General features: G+C 47.6%; 1 protein-coding gene across 2 annotated transcripts in view; it reads left to right on the top strand.

The window, feature by feature from the left end:
* Positions 1 to 16928, top strand: part of ABCC1 (ATP binding cassette subfamily C member 1 (ABCC1 blood group)) — an 891484-nt gene that overhangs the window by 337129 nt on the left and 537427 nt on the right. For both annotated transcript variants that reach the window (XM_082260033.1, XM_082260032.1), the window contains exons 11-12: positions 979 to 1071; positions 14754 to 14957. In XM_082260033.1, the coding sequence (XP_082116159.1) occupies positions 979 to 1071; positions 14754 to 14957 (297 nt within the window). The remainder of the gene's footprint in view (positions 1 to 978; positions 1072 to 14753; positions 14958 to 16928) is intronic.

The raw sequence follows: 16928 nt of genomic DNA, 5'->3' as shown, positions 1-16928 counted from the left end.
CTGGTCAAACACTGTATATGGAAAACATACCTAAAAAGTAACCAAGTTTTAAAGGAGCCAACTAGTCCAACAAAAGCACTGCTCAACACTGTGCAAAAGTAATGGCCAAAAATAATGGCCAATACAGCAAAAGATTACCTGAAGGCAGAGAGCTGACTTGTAGTTTAAAGAAGTTAAAGTACTGTTAGGCAGATATGGCATTTTTCATGCCTGATGCCCTAAAGTGTTTGGCACTTTATGTGTCTCTTGTATTTTTGCACAGTTGCACAAGTTAGTGTTGTTGAGCACTGACTGCAGTGCTTTATAATTTATATGGCATTTTGAATGCTTTTGGTTTTGAATTAATGGCATTATTCCTGCCTGATGTTAAAGTGTTGTTTACATTTTATTTTTGCCACTGAAACTTCAACCACATTGAAGTATTTTTTGGAAAAACTTTAATAAAAGTTGAAATATTATATTAGAAGTTGTACGTATCATTTTTTGTAAAGTTATTCAAAGGATTATTTAACTAATCAAAGAAAGAACACTAGATTAAGCAAAAGAACACTAGATTAAGCAAAAAAACAAAAAATTTAAATAATCGTTAGATTAGTCGACTAATCGTAAAAATAATCGATAGATTAGTTGACAGACAAATTAATCGTTAGTTGCAGCCCTAATACACACTACTGAAGTCTCCACTTTTTTGTCAGTTTTTTAAACCTCTCTGTATCAGTACTGCTTTGACTGAAAGAAGGGAGTGAATCTTCAAAACATTTTTCCTAAACAAAAATGAATGTTTACTGTAGGTAATACGTTTCACACACTAGTGATTTTAGTTGCATTCGTGCACTTGAAAAAACAAACTACTGAAAAAAGCGTAAATGATTATTTTAGTGTCAATTAGATTTTCTTTGATTCTGACTGATTTTGATAGTAAACTAGATATTTCAAAACTATGCCATCTACAATATAACTCTTTGATTTTGTTTTTAGAACCTGGGTCCCTCTGTGTTGGCAGGAGTTGCTGTTATGATACTGTTGGTCCCTGTGAATGCAGTGATAGCAATGAAGACAAAGAAGTATCAGGTTTGTTGTTCCTTGATACTCAAAAGCTGTTTAAGCTGTGAATGAATGGTAGTGGGTTTAGACATATATTCTTAGATGATATAAACAGGCATGTGATTTGAAAATACTCGACTTTGCAGCAGTACTTTAGTTGTATTGCATACAAAATTCACAGTGTGTTTTCAATAAAGTATAGAGTTTACAGTACAGTGTGAAGAGTTTCTAAATTTCCAGGCCTATATTATGACATAGTTTGGTACGCTAAACTAGAATACTATCACTATTTAAGTGATATGAACCACAAGTGTAACAACCTGTGAAGGTGGTAATACAATATGTGATGATAGATATATATATATATATATATATATATATATATATATATATATATATAATGTGGGTGCTATCCAAAACAAATATTTTTAAAGTAAATGTGAAGTACCCCCAAAAAGGTTGTGATAACATCAATTATACCAATACCGCAATGTGCACAATAACTTGATCAATTTCTGACTTGTGTGATCCCCACAAACAAAAATAAAAATTATTGTGCGAGACACTCAAAAAAGGGGTCTAATAGAGTCCAAAAATGTCCCAAATTAAAATGTCTGAAACCCTAAGGTTCTGGATAAGCGAAAAAAACAATATAATCTTCAAGTGATGACGTGAAATCTCATGTTGAATATTCCACAACCAAACGTGTCTTGATTCTTCTAACGTGAATCCCACCACCTTTAAGGTTTGCTTCTTACCACCGAATAGAATAATAAGGGCAAAAAAACAGCCACCCCCACGAGTGATGATTCCCTGTGCAGTCTTGGCCCTTTGAGAAAGTCAGTTGGATGAAATGCTGCATCAGGGTGAAGCTGAACGGCAACATTTGATGACCTCACGCGCTGTCTCAGTGGATACTCGGAGATTGGAACACTATAATATCTGGGAATCAAGATAAAGGAGCATAGAAAACCACTTAAGATCACCGACAAGGGACCTGAGCGCTAATCCACTGTGACAGATTGGGGGAGACCCTGAAGGGGGCAGATATAAGCTTCAGAACTGCATCCATCTGGTAAGAGGCAATTTGGTTTCTTTTCCAAGGAGTGTGAAGAAGCGCACTATCCCTCCCACTGCACAGGGAATCATCACTCGTGGGGGTGGCTGTGTTTTTTTGGCCTTATTATTCTATTTGCTGGTAAGTAGCAAACCTTAAAGGTGGTGGGATTCACATTATAAGAATCAGACACGTTTGGTTGTGGAATATTCAACATGAGATTTCTCCTCATCACTTGAAGATTATATTGTTTTTTCGTCTATCCAGAACCTTAGGGTTTCGGACGTTTTAATTTGGGACATTCGTTTTGGACTCTTAGACCCCTTTTTTTGAGGGTATCTCGCACAATCATTTTTATTTTTGTTTGTGGGGATCACACAAGTCAGGAATTGATCACGTTATTGTGCACATAGCGGTATTGGTATAATTTATGTTATCACACCCTTTTTGGGGGTACTTCACATTTACTTTAAAAATATTTGTTTTGGATAGCACCACCATTATATTATATTATATTATATATATATATATATATATATATATATATATATATATATATATATATATATAGCATCATATATTGTTTTATCCATGTTGTTACACTTGTGGTTCATATCCCTTAAATAGTGATAGTATTCTAGTTTAGCGCACCAAACTATTTCATTTTTCATTCGTATTTTTCCAAATCAGGTATTTGGATCTTTGGTTTCAGCATACTTATAATTATCAGCGCACCCTTTTTCACATTCTATATTATGACAGTTGGGTTCAGTAGTTGTATAATGCTTTTTCTCTCCAGATTTTTTCATCTTTTGTCGCCCTCTAGTGAACATTGCGGTGTGGTAAAACATATGTGCGCAAAACCGTGTATACAAAAGAGCTGTAATATAATGGTTTACTTTTAAACAGAATACCTCTCGCTAGCACTATATCTAGCCATTGTTCTTTAATAGTAAATTTAAACTTAAAAGTACTCCCCTTCACATGTGCTGTGAGTAGCAAATCGGTCCTGCAGCAACTTTTCTAAAACATTTCGAAAATTAAATTAGATCTGATGTAAAACAACTGATTGAAGTTTTTCAAATGACTGCTGATGTGATTCCCTGTAACAAGTTGGTTGTCCCTTTCATTTGCCCACACAGTAATGCCTATTTTTCCTCAGAGCATTCCTCCTATAAAATTCTACAGCTCAAAACTACCATTTTAAAGGCAGTGTATGGTTACTATCACAACTAGGGCACTTTGAGAATCTATAGCACTTAGTTTTTGGCACATTAATATAAATTCTTTGTTGCCTAGAACCTTTGCAGAACTTGGATATACCAATCTCAGATGTGTTAATTTGTTTATATATAATAGGGGCTGCGTCCCCATTGTTTATGAATGCTCTTGGGCACCTACTTTATCTGTACTGTTTTCTACTCGGCTCTTTTGTAACTTGCTATATTTTTCAGACCTTATTTTTGTTTTGGGTAGTGACTTATTCATATTCAGCTTTGCTCTAAGCAATCACCAAAGGTTAGTATAGGCAACTCGCGTTCAAGAATGTAAAGCTTTTCACACCTTTTGCACTAGCATTAAAGTGTTACTGAACCCACAACAGTAAAATCAGTCTGTAGATGCAGTAAAGCATGCTTGTTGTACTGACTGTGGAACCTAAGGGGTTAATCCTCTGCATTGTGTAAAAAGGCTGTTTGATCCTGTATGCACAGATCCTCCTCTTGCATTGTCCCCATAACAGGTCCGGATAAGACATAGTTACTGGAGTCAGGCTGCACATGTTCAATTTGTTGTGTATTGCTAGAGATTTTTTTCTTGTTAAATTGCATTTGATCAGCACAGGGCCAATCCGCAATGTCCAGACATAGGGTTAGGGGTCCTGCATCCTGATGGGGCAGCCAGCGCAGTATGAAAACTCCTACAAGCTTTACCCGGGCACTGATAGAAGTCACAAGACTGCTATATACTGTAGGGCTGCAACTAACGATTAATTTGTCTGTCGACTAATCTATCGATTATTTTTACGATTAGTCGACTTATCTAGCGATTATTTAAATTTTTTGTTTTTTTGCTTAATTTAGTGTCTTTTTGATTAGCTAATTAATCCTGTAATTAATACAGACCCCTCAGTAAGCCCCCCTCCCACTACAGACCCCTCAGTAAGCCCCCCTCCCACTACAGACCCCTCAGTAAGCCCCCCTCCCAGTACAGCCCCCCACAGTAAGCCCTCCCACCCAGTACAGACCACTTAGTAAGCCCCCCTCCCAGTACAGACCCCTCAGTAAGACCTCCCATCCAGTACAGACCACTTACTAAGCCCCCCCTCCCAGTACAGACCCCTCAGTAAGCCCTCCCACCTAGTACATACCACTTACTAAGCTCCCCCCCCAGTACAAACCCCTCAGTAAGCCCTCCCACCTAGTACAGACCACTTAGTAAGCCCCCCTCCCAGTGCAGACCCCTCAGTAAGCCCTCCCACCTAGTACAGAATGTACTGGGTGGGAGGGCTTACTGAGGGGTCTGCACTGGGAGGGGGGGCTTACTAAGGGGTCTGTACTAGGTGGGAGGGCTTACTGAGGGGTCTGTACTGGAAGGGGGGCTTACTAAGTGGTCTGTACTGTACAGACCACTTAGTAAGCCCCCCTCCCAGTACACTAGTACAGACCCCTCAGTAAGCCCTCCAACCTAGTACAGACCCCTTAGTAAGCCCCCCTCCCAGTACAGACCCCTTAGTAAGCCCCCCCTCCCAGTACAGACACCCCAGTAAGCCCTCCCACCCAGTACAGACCCCTTAGTAAGCCCCCCCTCCCAGTACAGACACCCCAGTAAGCCCTCCCACCCAGTACAGACCCCTTAGTAAGCCCCCCTCCCAGTGCAGACCCCTCAGTAAGCCCTCCCACCTAGTACAGGGCTTACTGAGGGGTCTGCACTGGGAGGGGGGCTTACTAAGGGGTCTGTACTGGGTGGAAGGGCTTACTGAGGGGTCTGCACTGGGAGGGGGGGGGGGCTTACTAAGTGGTCTGTACTGGGAGGGGGGGCTTACTAAGTGGTCTGTACTAGGTGGGAGGGCTTACTGGGGGGTCTGCACTGGAAGGGGGGCTTACTAAGTGGTCTGTACTGTACAGACCACTTAGTAAGCCCCCCTCCCAGTACACTAGTACAGACCCCCCAGTAAGCCCTCCAACCTAGTACAGACCCCTTAGTAAGCCCCCCTCCCAGTACAGACCCCCCAGTAAGCCCTCCCACCTAGTACAGACCAATATAAGCCGGTGTAGCGCCGCAAATGTGACATGTGTAAGTAGCTGGATGATCGGGGGAGGATGGCGAATGTGTGTTGCGGCAGGGAGTACAGGGGTGCTGGAGACGGTCAGCACTCACCTCTCGTCTCCGACAGAGCCCGGCGGGGGAATTTCACCCGGCCGGCAATGCTTCAAGCGGCGCGGCGGCCGGCCGGGGGCGTGTGACGTCACGCGTCGACGCATTTTCCGCACGTCGACGATTTTTTGTAGTCGACGAGTCGTGGCAGCCCTAATATACTGCTGAGGAGAAAAGGTATTTCTCTGTCGCTCATTGACAGACGCAGTCCTCTTTGATTAATATCAAATTGGGTTATACTGCCCTCTACAGGAGTAGGACACTAGGCAGAAGAAAACGTTCTGGCCCCACCTTAGGGGCAGTCCCAGAGGGTATATCCTCTCTCTCTCTGCTACAGGATGTTAGTTTTTTTCTGTCTAGTCAGGAGTAAGTACCTAAGTTCTTTGCTGGGATCTTTTGGTCCTGGCATGATTTTTTAGATAAATCCTTTTTTAGTTAGCTTTTTTTCTCCAGTTTCCTGTGAGATCTTCAAGCAAATTATGCCGGATCTGGGCGACGGGCTGGATGTTGAGATCCAGTGGTCACCCCAGCCGGCCTACAAGCGCGTGCAGACTCCATCGCCACGCTGGATCAGCCGCGACACATTCAAGCAATTATGCTGGAGCTGGGCGACGGGCTGGATGTTGAGATCCAGTGGTCACCCCAGTTCAGCCTACAAGTGCGTGCAGACTCCAGCTCCGCGCTGGATCAGCCGCGACACACTCAAACAATTATGCTGGCGCTGGGCGACGGGCTGGATGTTGAGATCCAGTGGTCACCCCAGTTCAGCCTACAAGCGTGTGCAGGCCCTAGCTCCGCGCTGGGTCGGCCTGCGACATAGTCCCGCTGGACGGGGACTGGCCTTGCGAGTGAAACATCTCGCTAGGACGCCTACGACCAGTCGGAATCTGAGTCATGTCGTCCGCATTGGTCGACAGCCCCCCACCTCGGTGGAGAGGGGTTCTGTTAAGAGGGGGTGCCCGTCGGTTCTGGTATGGTGAGTAGATGTTCCCCCTGTCGGGTTTTTGGGATGGATACGGGCCCATCTGTGGATGGTCGGACCCTTTGATCCTAAGGTTCCCCCTCTGTCCTATGACATGTTCACAGATCCTCCTTTTGAGAGTGTGATTTGGTGAATAGGAGTTACACTCCAGCAGGCTTGGTTTGGGAGCTGACGCTCCATGAGGCTTGGTTTGGGAGCCGACGCTCCATGAGGCTTGGTTTGGGAGCTGACGCTCCATGAGGCTTGGTTTGGGAGCTGACGCTCCATGAGGCTTGGTTTGGGAGCTGACGCTCCATGAGGATTGGTTTGGGAGCTGACGCTCCATGAGGATTGGTTTGGGAGCTGACGCTCCATGAGGATTGGTTTGGGAGCTGACGCTCCATGAGGATTGGTTTGGGAGCTGACGCTCCATGAGGCTTGGTTTGGGAGATGACACTCCAGGAGGCTTGGTTTGGGAGATGACACTCCAGGAGGCTTGGTTCGGGAGCTGACTAATTAGATAATCATAGAAAGTACTGGCATGTAGATAAAAGGTTAAGCACCTACCCTATGCAGAGTGATGCAGGGGCTACCGCCATCCTCCCGCAGGCTGCACTTGTCAGGCCGCCGCCAGCCTTCCATAGCCGTCCGCAGGCCGCCGCCAATCCTCCGGTAGAAGCCACACAATATCAGCAGGCACCGCCATCTTGCTGCAGGCCGCACGGATCCCGCAGGCCCATAGGCCGCATAGGAACCGCCATTGTTTACACAGGCCGCCCGCAGGTCACGCAGGCCGCCATTTTGCCGTAGCCTGTTGTCTCCTGCATGGGGGGCGGCCATGTTTGATGTACCCAGCTACCTCGAGGAGTAGCACTGGGAGCGCCGGAAGGCGTGTATAGGGGCGGAGCCACTTCCTTTACCCAGGAAAGCTATCGCAGGACTCCCTGGTCTGCTTAGGACAGCGCTGGGAGCAGTTTGGTAGAAGCTTCTCTGCATCAGGTGGTGAGCCCTTGGGGTCTCTCTCTCTCTCTGTGGGGGTCCAAAGCAGGTACGCTGAGGGGCGCTATTGCGCTGGGGGATTACACATAAAAAAAAAAAAAAAAAAGAGTTGTATTGCCTTCCCTGTGTCCTAAGCCCAGTCATCCTCGAGAATTCGCGTTGCATTCCTTGGATGTAGTTCGGGCGATCAGGGTATACTTGAATACTACGGATTCATTTCGTAAGACGGATTCACTGTTTGTCATCACGGATGGCCCTAAGAAGGGGTTGCCTGTTTCTGCCACGACCATCTCTAGATGGATCAGACAGACGGTGGTATAGGCTTATTCTATTTAAGGGTCGGGATCCCCCGTTCCCTGGTAAGGCGCGCTCTACTCGGGCGCTTAGTGCTTCCTGGGCCTTCCGCCATCAGGCGTCAGTGGTTCAGGTTTTCAAGGCGACTACTTGGTCGTCGGTTCATACCTTTACAAAATTGTATAAGGTTGATGTGCTGGCATCGGCGGATGCCTCTTTTGGCCGCAAGGTTCCTGCAGGCCGCTGTTTAAGGAGACTGTTGGTCTACCTCGAGGGTTTCTTGGGTTTTCTCACTTAGGTCTCATCTTTTTGTTCGATGAGTCCCTTGATGCTTCTGGTTGGCTCCGGTTGGGCCTTCTGGATTTTGATTTCTGTTCCCACCCCTCATTTGTGGCACTGCATTGGGACGTCCCAATTTGATATTAATCAAAGAGGACTGCGTCTGTCAATGAGCGACAGAGAAAAATGGATTTTTGTAAAGTCTTACCGTAAAATCCTTTTCTCTTAGCTCATTGACAGACGCAGTACCCGCCCCTCTATCTTTGAGTTGGGTTGGGTTAAATTCTCTTACATTGCTTTGTGACATAACTAACATCCTGTAGCAGAGAGAGAGAGGATATACCCTCTGGGACTGCCCCTAAGGTGGGGCCAGAACGTTTTCTTCTGCCTAGTGTCCTACTCCTGTAGAGGGCAGTATAACCCAATTTGATATTAATCAGAGGACTGCGTCTGTCAATGAGCTAAGAGAAAAGGATTTTACGGTAAGACTTTACAAAAATCCATTTTCTCTTACGTCCTCCGACAGTCGCCACCTCTTCATATTCGTCACAATGGGGTTATGACCTTTGCTCCGTAGGAGTAGCTAGGCAACAGAATATGTCAATATTAACGCTTTTAACATATCACACCCCCAGGGGGTGGTCCCCTCAGTCAATACCCTCCTACTTCCTGTATCCATACCTCAGTTTCAATGTCTAGCTTGTCAGGAGTAGCTGGATGTCTCTATGCTGGGGCATTTTGTCTCAGCCTTTTCTCTTTTTTTGATTTTATTTGAGTTTTTTTCTCTCTCTTTACTTAGCTGTTACTTTTGTCAGCATTAGTTAGTTCTTCTGATGAAGAGGATCGTATGGGGTGGGTCTCGGGCTGACCCCCCTGGTCGCAGGTTGTGGGTCAGTGGCTTCCCAGCCTGCCATCGAGCGTTCAGTCAGGTATTTTTCCTGGCACAATGAACGACCCATCCCTGTTCGCTACAGGGATGCTATGGTGAGGTGGCTACCTCACTGGACGCCTTGCGGTATCGCTCCGCAGTTCTCCTGCGTCCTGGCTGCGACTCTCCCTGTCCCATGTGCAGTGGCTTGATCGCTTGTGCGGGTTCCCCACGCCATTTAGGAGGTAAGTGTATCTGTGTGGGGACCTGTCTGTTTGGGGGGTGTCAGTCTGGGACTGTGTAACCCTGCCCCTGTTCACACTGTTGGACTCCCTATCTGTCTTAGCTGCACTCTGTGGAATGCAAGGAGGGGGGCTATACTGCACTGTCTCTGTGTCAGAATGTGTGCTGTCTTTTACTGTGTGACAGGCTGTGTGCTGCGGGGCATGATGTGGATCATGTTGTGGATACTTGCGGCGACCGCTGCTGCGGTCCGCCATTGTTTTTACTGTACTGCATGTGTACTGGTGTTTCACTGTGGGCGGGAGCGGCGTTTTCGGCGCCAAGCGCCGCCATTTTGGCGTCGATCGCTCCGGCCTCATGCTGGCACTGCAGGCGGCCATTTTCTTGTAGCCCTCCATAGGCTTTAATAGAGCGCCCTGTATTGCATCACTTCCTCTTCTCCTGGGCGTACCGATCGAGGCAGCAGCAGCAGCGGTGGTCTCTGCAGGTTTTATCCTCTCTGCCCTGAATCCTTGCCTGAGTTTGTGCTTTTCCCTGTGGGGGTCGGCTTGTGCTGGTGTGTGAGTGCGGTGGGCTGCGCTGACCGCGCTTTTAAAGGGGCAGTTACCCTTTATTCTCCTGCAAAATTTTTTGGGGGCATGGATTCTCAGGAAAGCAAATTTCCTCTCACTTTGGTGGGAGGCCAAGGGGCTGCTTCTTCCCCCCTAGGGGGTGATTTGGCTGCTGTTGTGGCTAACCTTGCTGCTCAGGTGCAAATGCTGGTGGCTGCTCAATCCACTAAACGGCCCAGAGTTTCAATTTCCTCTGATTCCGAGGGTGAGGGTGATGGGGCTGCTATGGCTGGGGTCTCCTTATCGGGGTCCCGTTCCTCCCTGGATCTTGTGGGATCAGAAGTGGAGGCTGAGGTGGAAGGGGTTGATAATTCTCCCCCTTGCTCGTCTGAAGAGCTTGCACTCATGGATGAATTGGTTGCTTCTATCAAACAAACACTGCGTTTGCAGGATGAGCCATGTCCTCCTGCTGTTTTAGCCTCCTATGGGACGCAGCGGAAACGCAGATCTTCACAGGTTTTTCCTTGCACTGATGATTTTCAGCGCGCTGTTAGTGAACAGTGGCGCAATCTGCGGAAGCCTTTTGCTGTGCCAAGTAGTTTCAAGCTGCGTTATCCTTTCACGCCCGCTACTGATGAACGTTGGTGTGTGCCACCTCCGGTGGATCACGTGGTAGCGGTTTTGAATAAATCCACTGCGATTCCTGCTGAGGATACGCCGGTGTTCGGGGATGCCACAGACAGGAGGCTGGAGTCTCTTACCCGTCATACTTATTCGGTTACCGGTTCTATGCTCAAAGCTATTTTTGCTTCACTTATGGCAGCTCAGGCTGTCGCAAATTGGACGCAGGTGCTTAGGCGCGTCCTGGTGGCTGACTCTGCCCCTCCAGAGACATTGGTTATGGTGGATCAAATCCATCAGGGTGTCATGTATTTGTGTGATGCGGACTTGGATATAGTTCCGTTGGCTGCACGTGTGCACAGTGTGGCGGTGTTGTCGCGCCGCCTGATTTGGCTGAAGTGTTGGTCTGTGGTCTTCGCACAAGACCTTGGCTAATCTACCCTATAACGGATCTCGCCTTTTTGGCGATTCCTTGGATACACTGATTAAAGGGATCACGGGTGGTAAGAGCACGCTCTTGCCCCAATTCCACAAGGCTAAGGCGGCTCCTGGTAAGAAGACCGCTTCTTTTCGGCCCTCTCAGGGTTCCTTTCGGTCGCACTATAAGGGCAAGCCGTTCAAAGGCCAAGGCTCCCAGAAGAAGCCGTGGACAGGTAAGCAGAAGTCCGGCCAGTCCGGATCCGCTGCCCACAACAGTGCGGCCTGAAGGGGCGCCCTCACCGGGTTCTGGGGTGGGGGGACGCTTGCTCGGTTTTCTTCAACCCTGGCTGGCCCGGGTTCGGGACAGGTGGGTTCAGGAAATCGTTCGATCTGGCTACAAGATCGAGTTTCTCTCTCGGCCGGAGAGCAGATTTTTTCCCTCAAATCTTCAACTGTCTCCGGAGCGTTTGCGGGATCTGCACCTGGCGGTGCGGGACCTGCGGGCTCAGGGAGTAGTGGTTCCGGTGCCTCATCGGGACAGATTTCGGGGGTTCTATTCCAATCTGTTCACCGTGCCCAGGAAGGAGGGCAAGGTGCGTCCGATTCTGGACTTGAAGGCTCTGAACCGCTTTGTGCGGGTTCGCAAGTTCCGCATGGAATCCCTGCGGTTGGTGGTTGCTGCCCTGGTTCCGGGGGAATTCATGGCCTCCATCGACTTGAAGGATGCGTATCTTCACATCCCCATTTTCGAGGGTCACCAGAGGTACCTTCGATTCGCCATTGCGGAGGATCATTACCAATTCGTGGCGCTGCCTTTTGGGCTTGCTTCGGCTCCACGGGTGTTCACCAAGGTGCTTGCACCGGTTCTGGCTTTGTTGAAAGCCCAGGGCATCTCTGTCCTGGGGTATCTGGACGACATTCTGGTTCGGTCGGCGACCAACCAGGGTCTTGTGTCAGACCTGTCCGTCACAATGCAGACTCTGCAGGAGTTTGGTTGGACGATAAACTTTCCAAAATCGACGCTGTGCCCGTCGGTTCGTCTTCCCTACCTGGGGATGATTCTGGACTCAGTCCAGGCGAAGGTCTTCCTGCCGGAAGACAAACTCGGGTCTCTTCAGGAGGAGGTCAGGTCCCTCAGGGACGTTCCGTGCTCGTCCATCCGGACGTGCATGCGCTGTTTGGGATTGATGGTCTCAGCTTTTGAGGCGATTCCCTTCACCCAGTTTCACACGCGGGGTCTCCAAGCGGAGATCCTGTCCAGGTGGGACGGGCGACCGCAATCTCTGGAACTCCAGATTTCATTGAGTCATCGCACCAGAAGGGATCTTCTGTGGTGGCTCCAGTCCCCGACGGTGTCGGGGGGCAAGTCTTTTCGTCCTCTCTCATGGACGGTGGTCACCACGGATGCCAGCCTGTCGGGCTGGGGTGGGGTTCTGGGCGTTCTGTCCGCCCAGGGAACTTGGTCGGTGGAGGAATCCTCTCTTCCGATCAACATTCTGGAACTACGAGCGATAAATCTCTGCCTTCGACGTTGGACGGACAGGCTGCAGGGCCGTCCGGTTCGGGTGCAGACGGACAATGCCACAGCGGTGGCCTACATCAACCACCAAGGGGGCACCAGGAGTGCCCGGGCGGCTCGGGAGGTGGCCGACATTCTGTCTTGGGCCGAGACACACGTCCCGGCGATAACGGCAGTTCACATTCCGGGGGTGGGGAACTGGCAGGCGGATTATCTGAGTCGCCAGACCCTGGACCAGGGGGAATGGTCACTTCACCCCGGATGTCTTCCAGATGTTGTGCGCGAAGTGGGGTCTTCCAGATGTGGACCTGTTCGCGTCTCGTCTAAACAACAAGGTGGAAAGGTTCCTAGCAAGGACGCGCGATCCTCGGGCAGACGCCTCAGACGCGTTAGTGACGTCCTGGAGTCAGTGAGTCAGTTGGTAGCTCCGTGGCATCAATACCGACTGCTGTACGCATTCCCACCGATTCAACTGCTGTCCAGGTTCCTTCGCAGGTTGAACTCGGAAGATCTCCTGTCTCAAGGACCGATATTCCATCCTGCTTTACAGTCGCTGGCTTTGACGGCCTGGCTGTTGAAACCGAGGTCCTGAAGGATAGGGGTCTCTCCCCTGAGGTCATTCACACTTTGATCAACGCGAGGAAGTCTTCCTTGGGGAAGGTCTATTACCGTACTTGGAAGGCCTATTTTGCCTGGTGTGAGTCCAGGGGGCATTCCCCTCGCACGTACTCGGTGTCTAGGGTGTTGTCCTTCCTTCATACGGGTGTTGACCAGCGTTTGGCGCTGGCTACGATCAAAGGTCAGGTGTCTGCGTTGGCCGTTCTTTTTCAACGTCCTGTGGCATCTAACTCCTTGGTTAGCACTTTTGTCCAAGGGGTGCGACATCTGGTCCCTCCTAGGAGGGAACCCCTGCCTCCTTGGGACTTGAATCTTGTTCTGTCCGTGTTACAACATGCTCCCTTTGAACAGATCAGAAAGATCTCGTTGTCCATGTTGTCCAAGAAGGTTGCCTTTTTGGTGGCGATCACTTCGGCTCGCCGGGTGTCGGAGCTGGCAGCTTTGTCCTGCAGGTGATTTTCAGATTTTCACCTCAATGAGGATATTGTCCTACCTTCGCTCTGCGCAAAGCCCAAGCATCCGAAGGAGGTGGATTTGTACTCCCTGGATGTTGTTCGGGCGATCAGGGTTTACCTGAAATCGACTGAATCTTTTTGCAAGTCGGATTCCTTATTTGTCCTTCCAGAGGGTCCTCGGAAGGGCATGGCGGCGTCGGCTTCTACCATCGCCAAATGGATCAGACAGACCATTGAACAGGCATATGCTTTGAAGGGAAAAGTTCCTCCTATGCCTGTGAAGGCGCACTCTACCAGATCTCTGAGTACGTCTTGGGCCTGTCATCATCGGGCTTCTGTTGCCCAGGTGTGTAAGGCGGCACCTTGGTCGTCCGTTCACACCTTCACGAAGTTCTACAAGGTGGATGTTCAGGCATCGGCTGATGCTTCCTTTGGCCGCAAGGTTCTTAGTGCGGCAGTTCTTTAGGGTCCCTTGTTTTGGGCCCTTGGCTGTTTGGGATATGATTTTATCCCTAGGTTATTTGTTTTTTCCTGGGTTGTTGCTCCTGTTGAGCACCTTTTTTTCATGCTGCCCAGCTGGTTTCCTTCCCTTGGTAAGGTTCCTTTCTCTGATGTGGAGACGACGTTGCCTTAGGCGCGACTGCGTTTCCCACCCCTCATGTTTGCACTGCTTTGGGACGTCCCCATTGTGACGAATATGAAGAGGCGGCGACTGTTGGAGGACGTAAGAGAAAACTGAATTTTTGTAAAATCTTACCTGTAAAATTCCTTTCTCTGAGTCCTCCGACAGTCGCCGCCCCCGCCCCTCTTTTGGGGTTTGGTTGTATACTCTACTGCTATTCCACTGAAACTGAGGTATGGATACAGGAAGTAGGAGGGTATTGACTGAGGGGACCACCCACTGGGGGTGGGATATGTTAAAAGCCTTAATATTGACATATTCTATAGCCTAGCTACTCCTATGGAGCAAAGGTCATAACCCCATTGTGACGAATATGAAGAGGCGGCGACTGTCGGAGGACTCAGAGAAAGGAATTTTACAGGTAAGATTTTACAAAAATTCAGTTTTTAGCAGTTTATATTTACTAAAATGATAGCATTTCCATGTTCTTTGTATTGTGGGAGACCAGATATAATGAATGCAGGGTCCTGGAGATTGTAACACTTTAAGAATTAAATAGCAGCTATTGGTTAGGAAAATCAAAACTTATAGGCCAATTCTGAGATCTGTCAGTCAGGAGTGTTTTTGCCTAACCCCATTAAAATAGACTCAACAACGATCCTCTTATATCTATGGGTTTCGTTTTACATCTTGAAGAGAGTGTGTGTGTGTAGGTATATACTGTGTGTGTATGTGTATGTATATGTGTATATATATAAATGTGTGTGTATAAATGTTTATTAATATACTGCACTTTTTAACCCTTTTGTAATGGACTTTCCTTTTAGGTGGTCCAAATGAAGTGCAAAGACAACAGGATTAAGCTGATGAATGAGATATTAAATGGCATTAAAGTGCTAAAGCTCTATGCCTGGGAACTAGCTTTTAAGGAAAAAGTGCTTGGAATCCGACAAGAGGAGCTTAACGTGCTGAAGAAATCGGCTTACCTGTCTGCAGTTGGCACGTTCACCTGGGTTTGCGCACCTTTCTTGGTATGTTATTGGGTGTTGATAGGCAGCTGGTTACAGTTTTATTTATATTATTTGTTTGTATTTGATGTCTTTGAATTCAGGAATGATGGAGAGAAGACGGTACATGCTGGGCATTTGCATTGTGTAAGATTATATTCAGGTAACCTTTTCTGGCTCAGCATAATATGTGGGGTTCTCACTATAAGGCATCATGCACACTGGAAGTCATCAGAACGCCAGTAGAAAGATGAAGCTGTAGAAGGAGTTTTTCACCTTTTTTTTTTTTTTTCACCTTTTTTGCACTAGCGTTTTTAGCAGTTTTTTAGCTTTTTTCAGCTGTAGCGTTCCTAAGCTTTTTTGCAAAAAAAAAAAAAACACTTTACTCCCACTTTGCACACTCACACAGCTTTAGTAAATAAACCCCATTCAGTGTTTCAGGCAGGCTAGTAAGAAGCACAGAAAGTGTACAGGAAGCCATGCAGACAGCTAGGAAGATTAAACTGAAGGTGTGGCCGTAGGTTAAGAATGGATCTTTTAACACAGTGGTCATTAGTGAAGGGCCGAACACCCTCCTGTTCGGTTTGCACCAGAAAATTTCGAGCAGGGGAAAAGTTCTAGCGTACATGCAAACTCTATTAAAGTCTATGGGACACGAACATGAAAACAATCAAAAGTCCTAATTTTAAAGGCTTATATGCAAGTTATTGCCATAAAAAGTGTATGGGGACCCGGGTACTGCCCTGGGGGACATGAATTAATGCAAAAAAAAAAAAATGTTTTAAATCGTTTTTACAGGAGCAGTGATTTTAATGATGCTTAAAGTCAAAAAAAAAAAAAATGAAATATTCCTTTAAATACCGTGCCTAGGGGGTCCCCTTAATGTGCCTGTAAACTGACGCATCTGTACGATGTATGTAGTCTGTTGCAGCATTTCTAAAGGAAAAAAAATGTAATTTAAACTTGCTCGCGGCTGTAATGGATTGTTGGCTCCTGGAAATAGAGATGCCATGCCAAGCTGCTCAGTATTTTCCATATCCGCCAATGAGCACTGAAAGCTGAAAATTGGTTTTGGCAGGAAGGGCCCTGTATTTAAGTGGTTAAGAGGAAATCTATGACAGAATAAAAAACAAAAAAAAAAAAAAACTGCATTGGGTCCCCCCCAAAATCTATACCTGGTATAAATTTTAAGGTAATCTCCACACCAAGAAAAAAAAAAAAAATTGGCGTGGGCTCTTCAACAAAATCCATACCAGGCCCTTTGGGTCTGGTATAGATTTTAAGGGGAACTCCACCCTGAGCAAGCACCCCCCCCCCCAAACCATACCAGGACGCCTGCCCTTAACATGGGAATGGTGCTTTGGGGTGCCCCCCACTGCACCTTGTCCCCATGTTGATGGGGGCAAAGGCCTCTTCCCAACAACTCTGGGCTGTGGTTGTAGGGGGCTGCTGGTAGGGGGCTTTCAGAATCTTAAAGCCCCCTTTTAAAAAGGAAGCCCCCAGATCCTCCCATATGAATGGGTATTGGGTACATCGTACCCCTACCCATTCAACAAAAAAGTGTACAAAAAAAGAAATGAACACAAGACCGTTTTTGACCAAATAAGTGTCCTTCTATGTAAATCCCTCGTCAATCACGACGCTTGCCGGACCCGAAAAATAGAATATTATTGAATGACGCTTCCGCCCCACCCGCAGACCCCCACAACCACAGCGCAGGGTTGTCAGGAAGAGGCCATTGTCCCCATCCACATGGGGACAAGGTGCCTTGGGGGGGGGGCACCCCAAAGCACCCTCCTTATCTGGATTTTGGGGGGGACCCAACATTCTTTTTTTCTAATTTTTTTATTTTTTTTTCCAATTTTGGCGTGTAGTTCCCCTCAAAATCTATACCAAGATTCAAAGGGCCTGGTATAGATTTGGGGGGGGGGGGGAACCCATGTCGTTTGTTTTTTTTGTTTTTTTTTTATTATAGGGTTCCCCTTAACCATTTAG

The sequence above is a fragment of the Pelophylax lessonae genome (genome assembly GCF_965119305.1).
Source record: "Pelophylax lessonae genome assembly, chromosome: 6".
Classification (NCBI taxonomy): Eukaryota; Metazoa; Chordata; class Amphibia; order Anura; family Ranidae; genus Pelophylax; species Pelophylax lessonae.
This window is presented reverse-complemented; position numbering and strand designations above follow the sequence as displayed.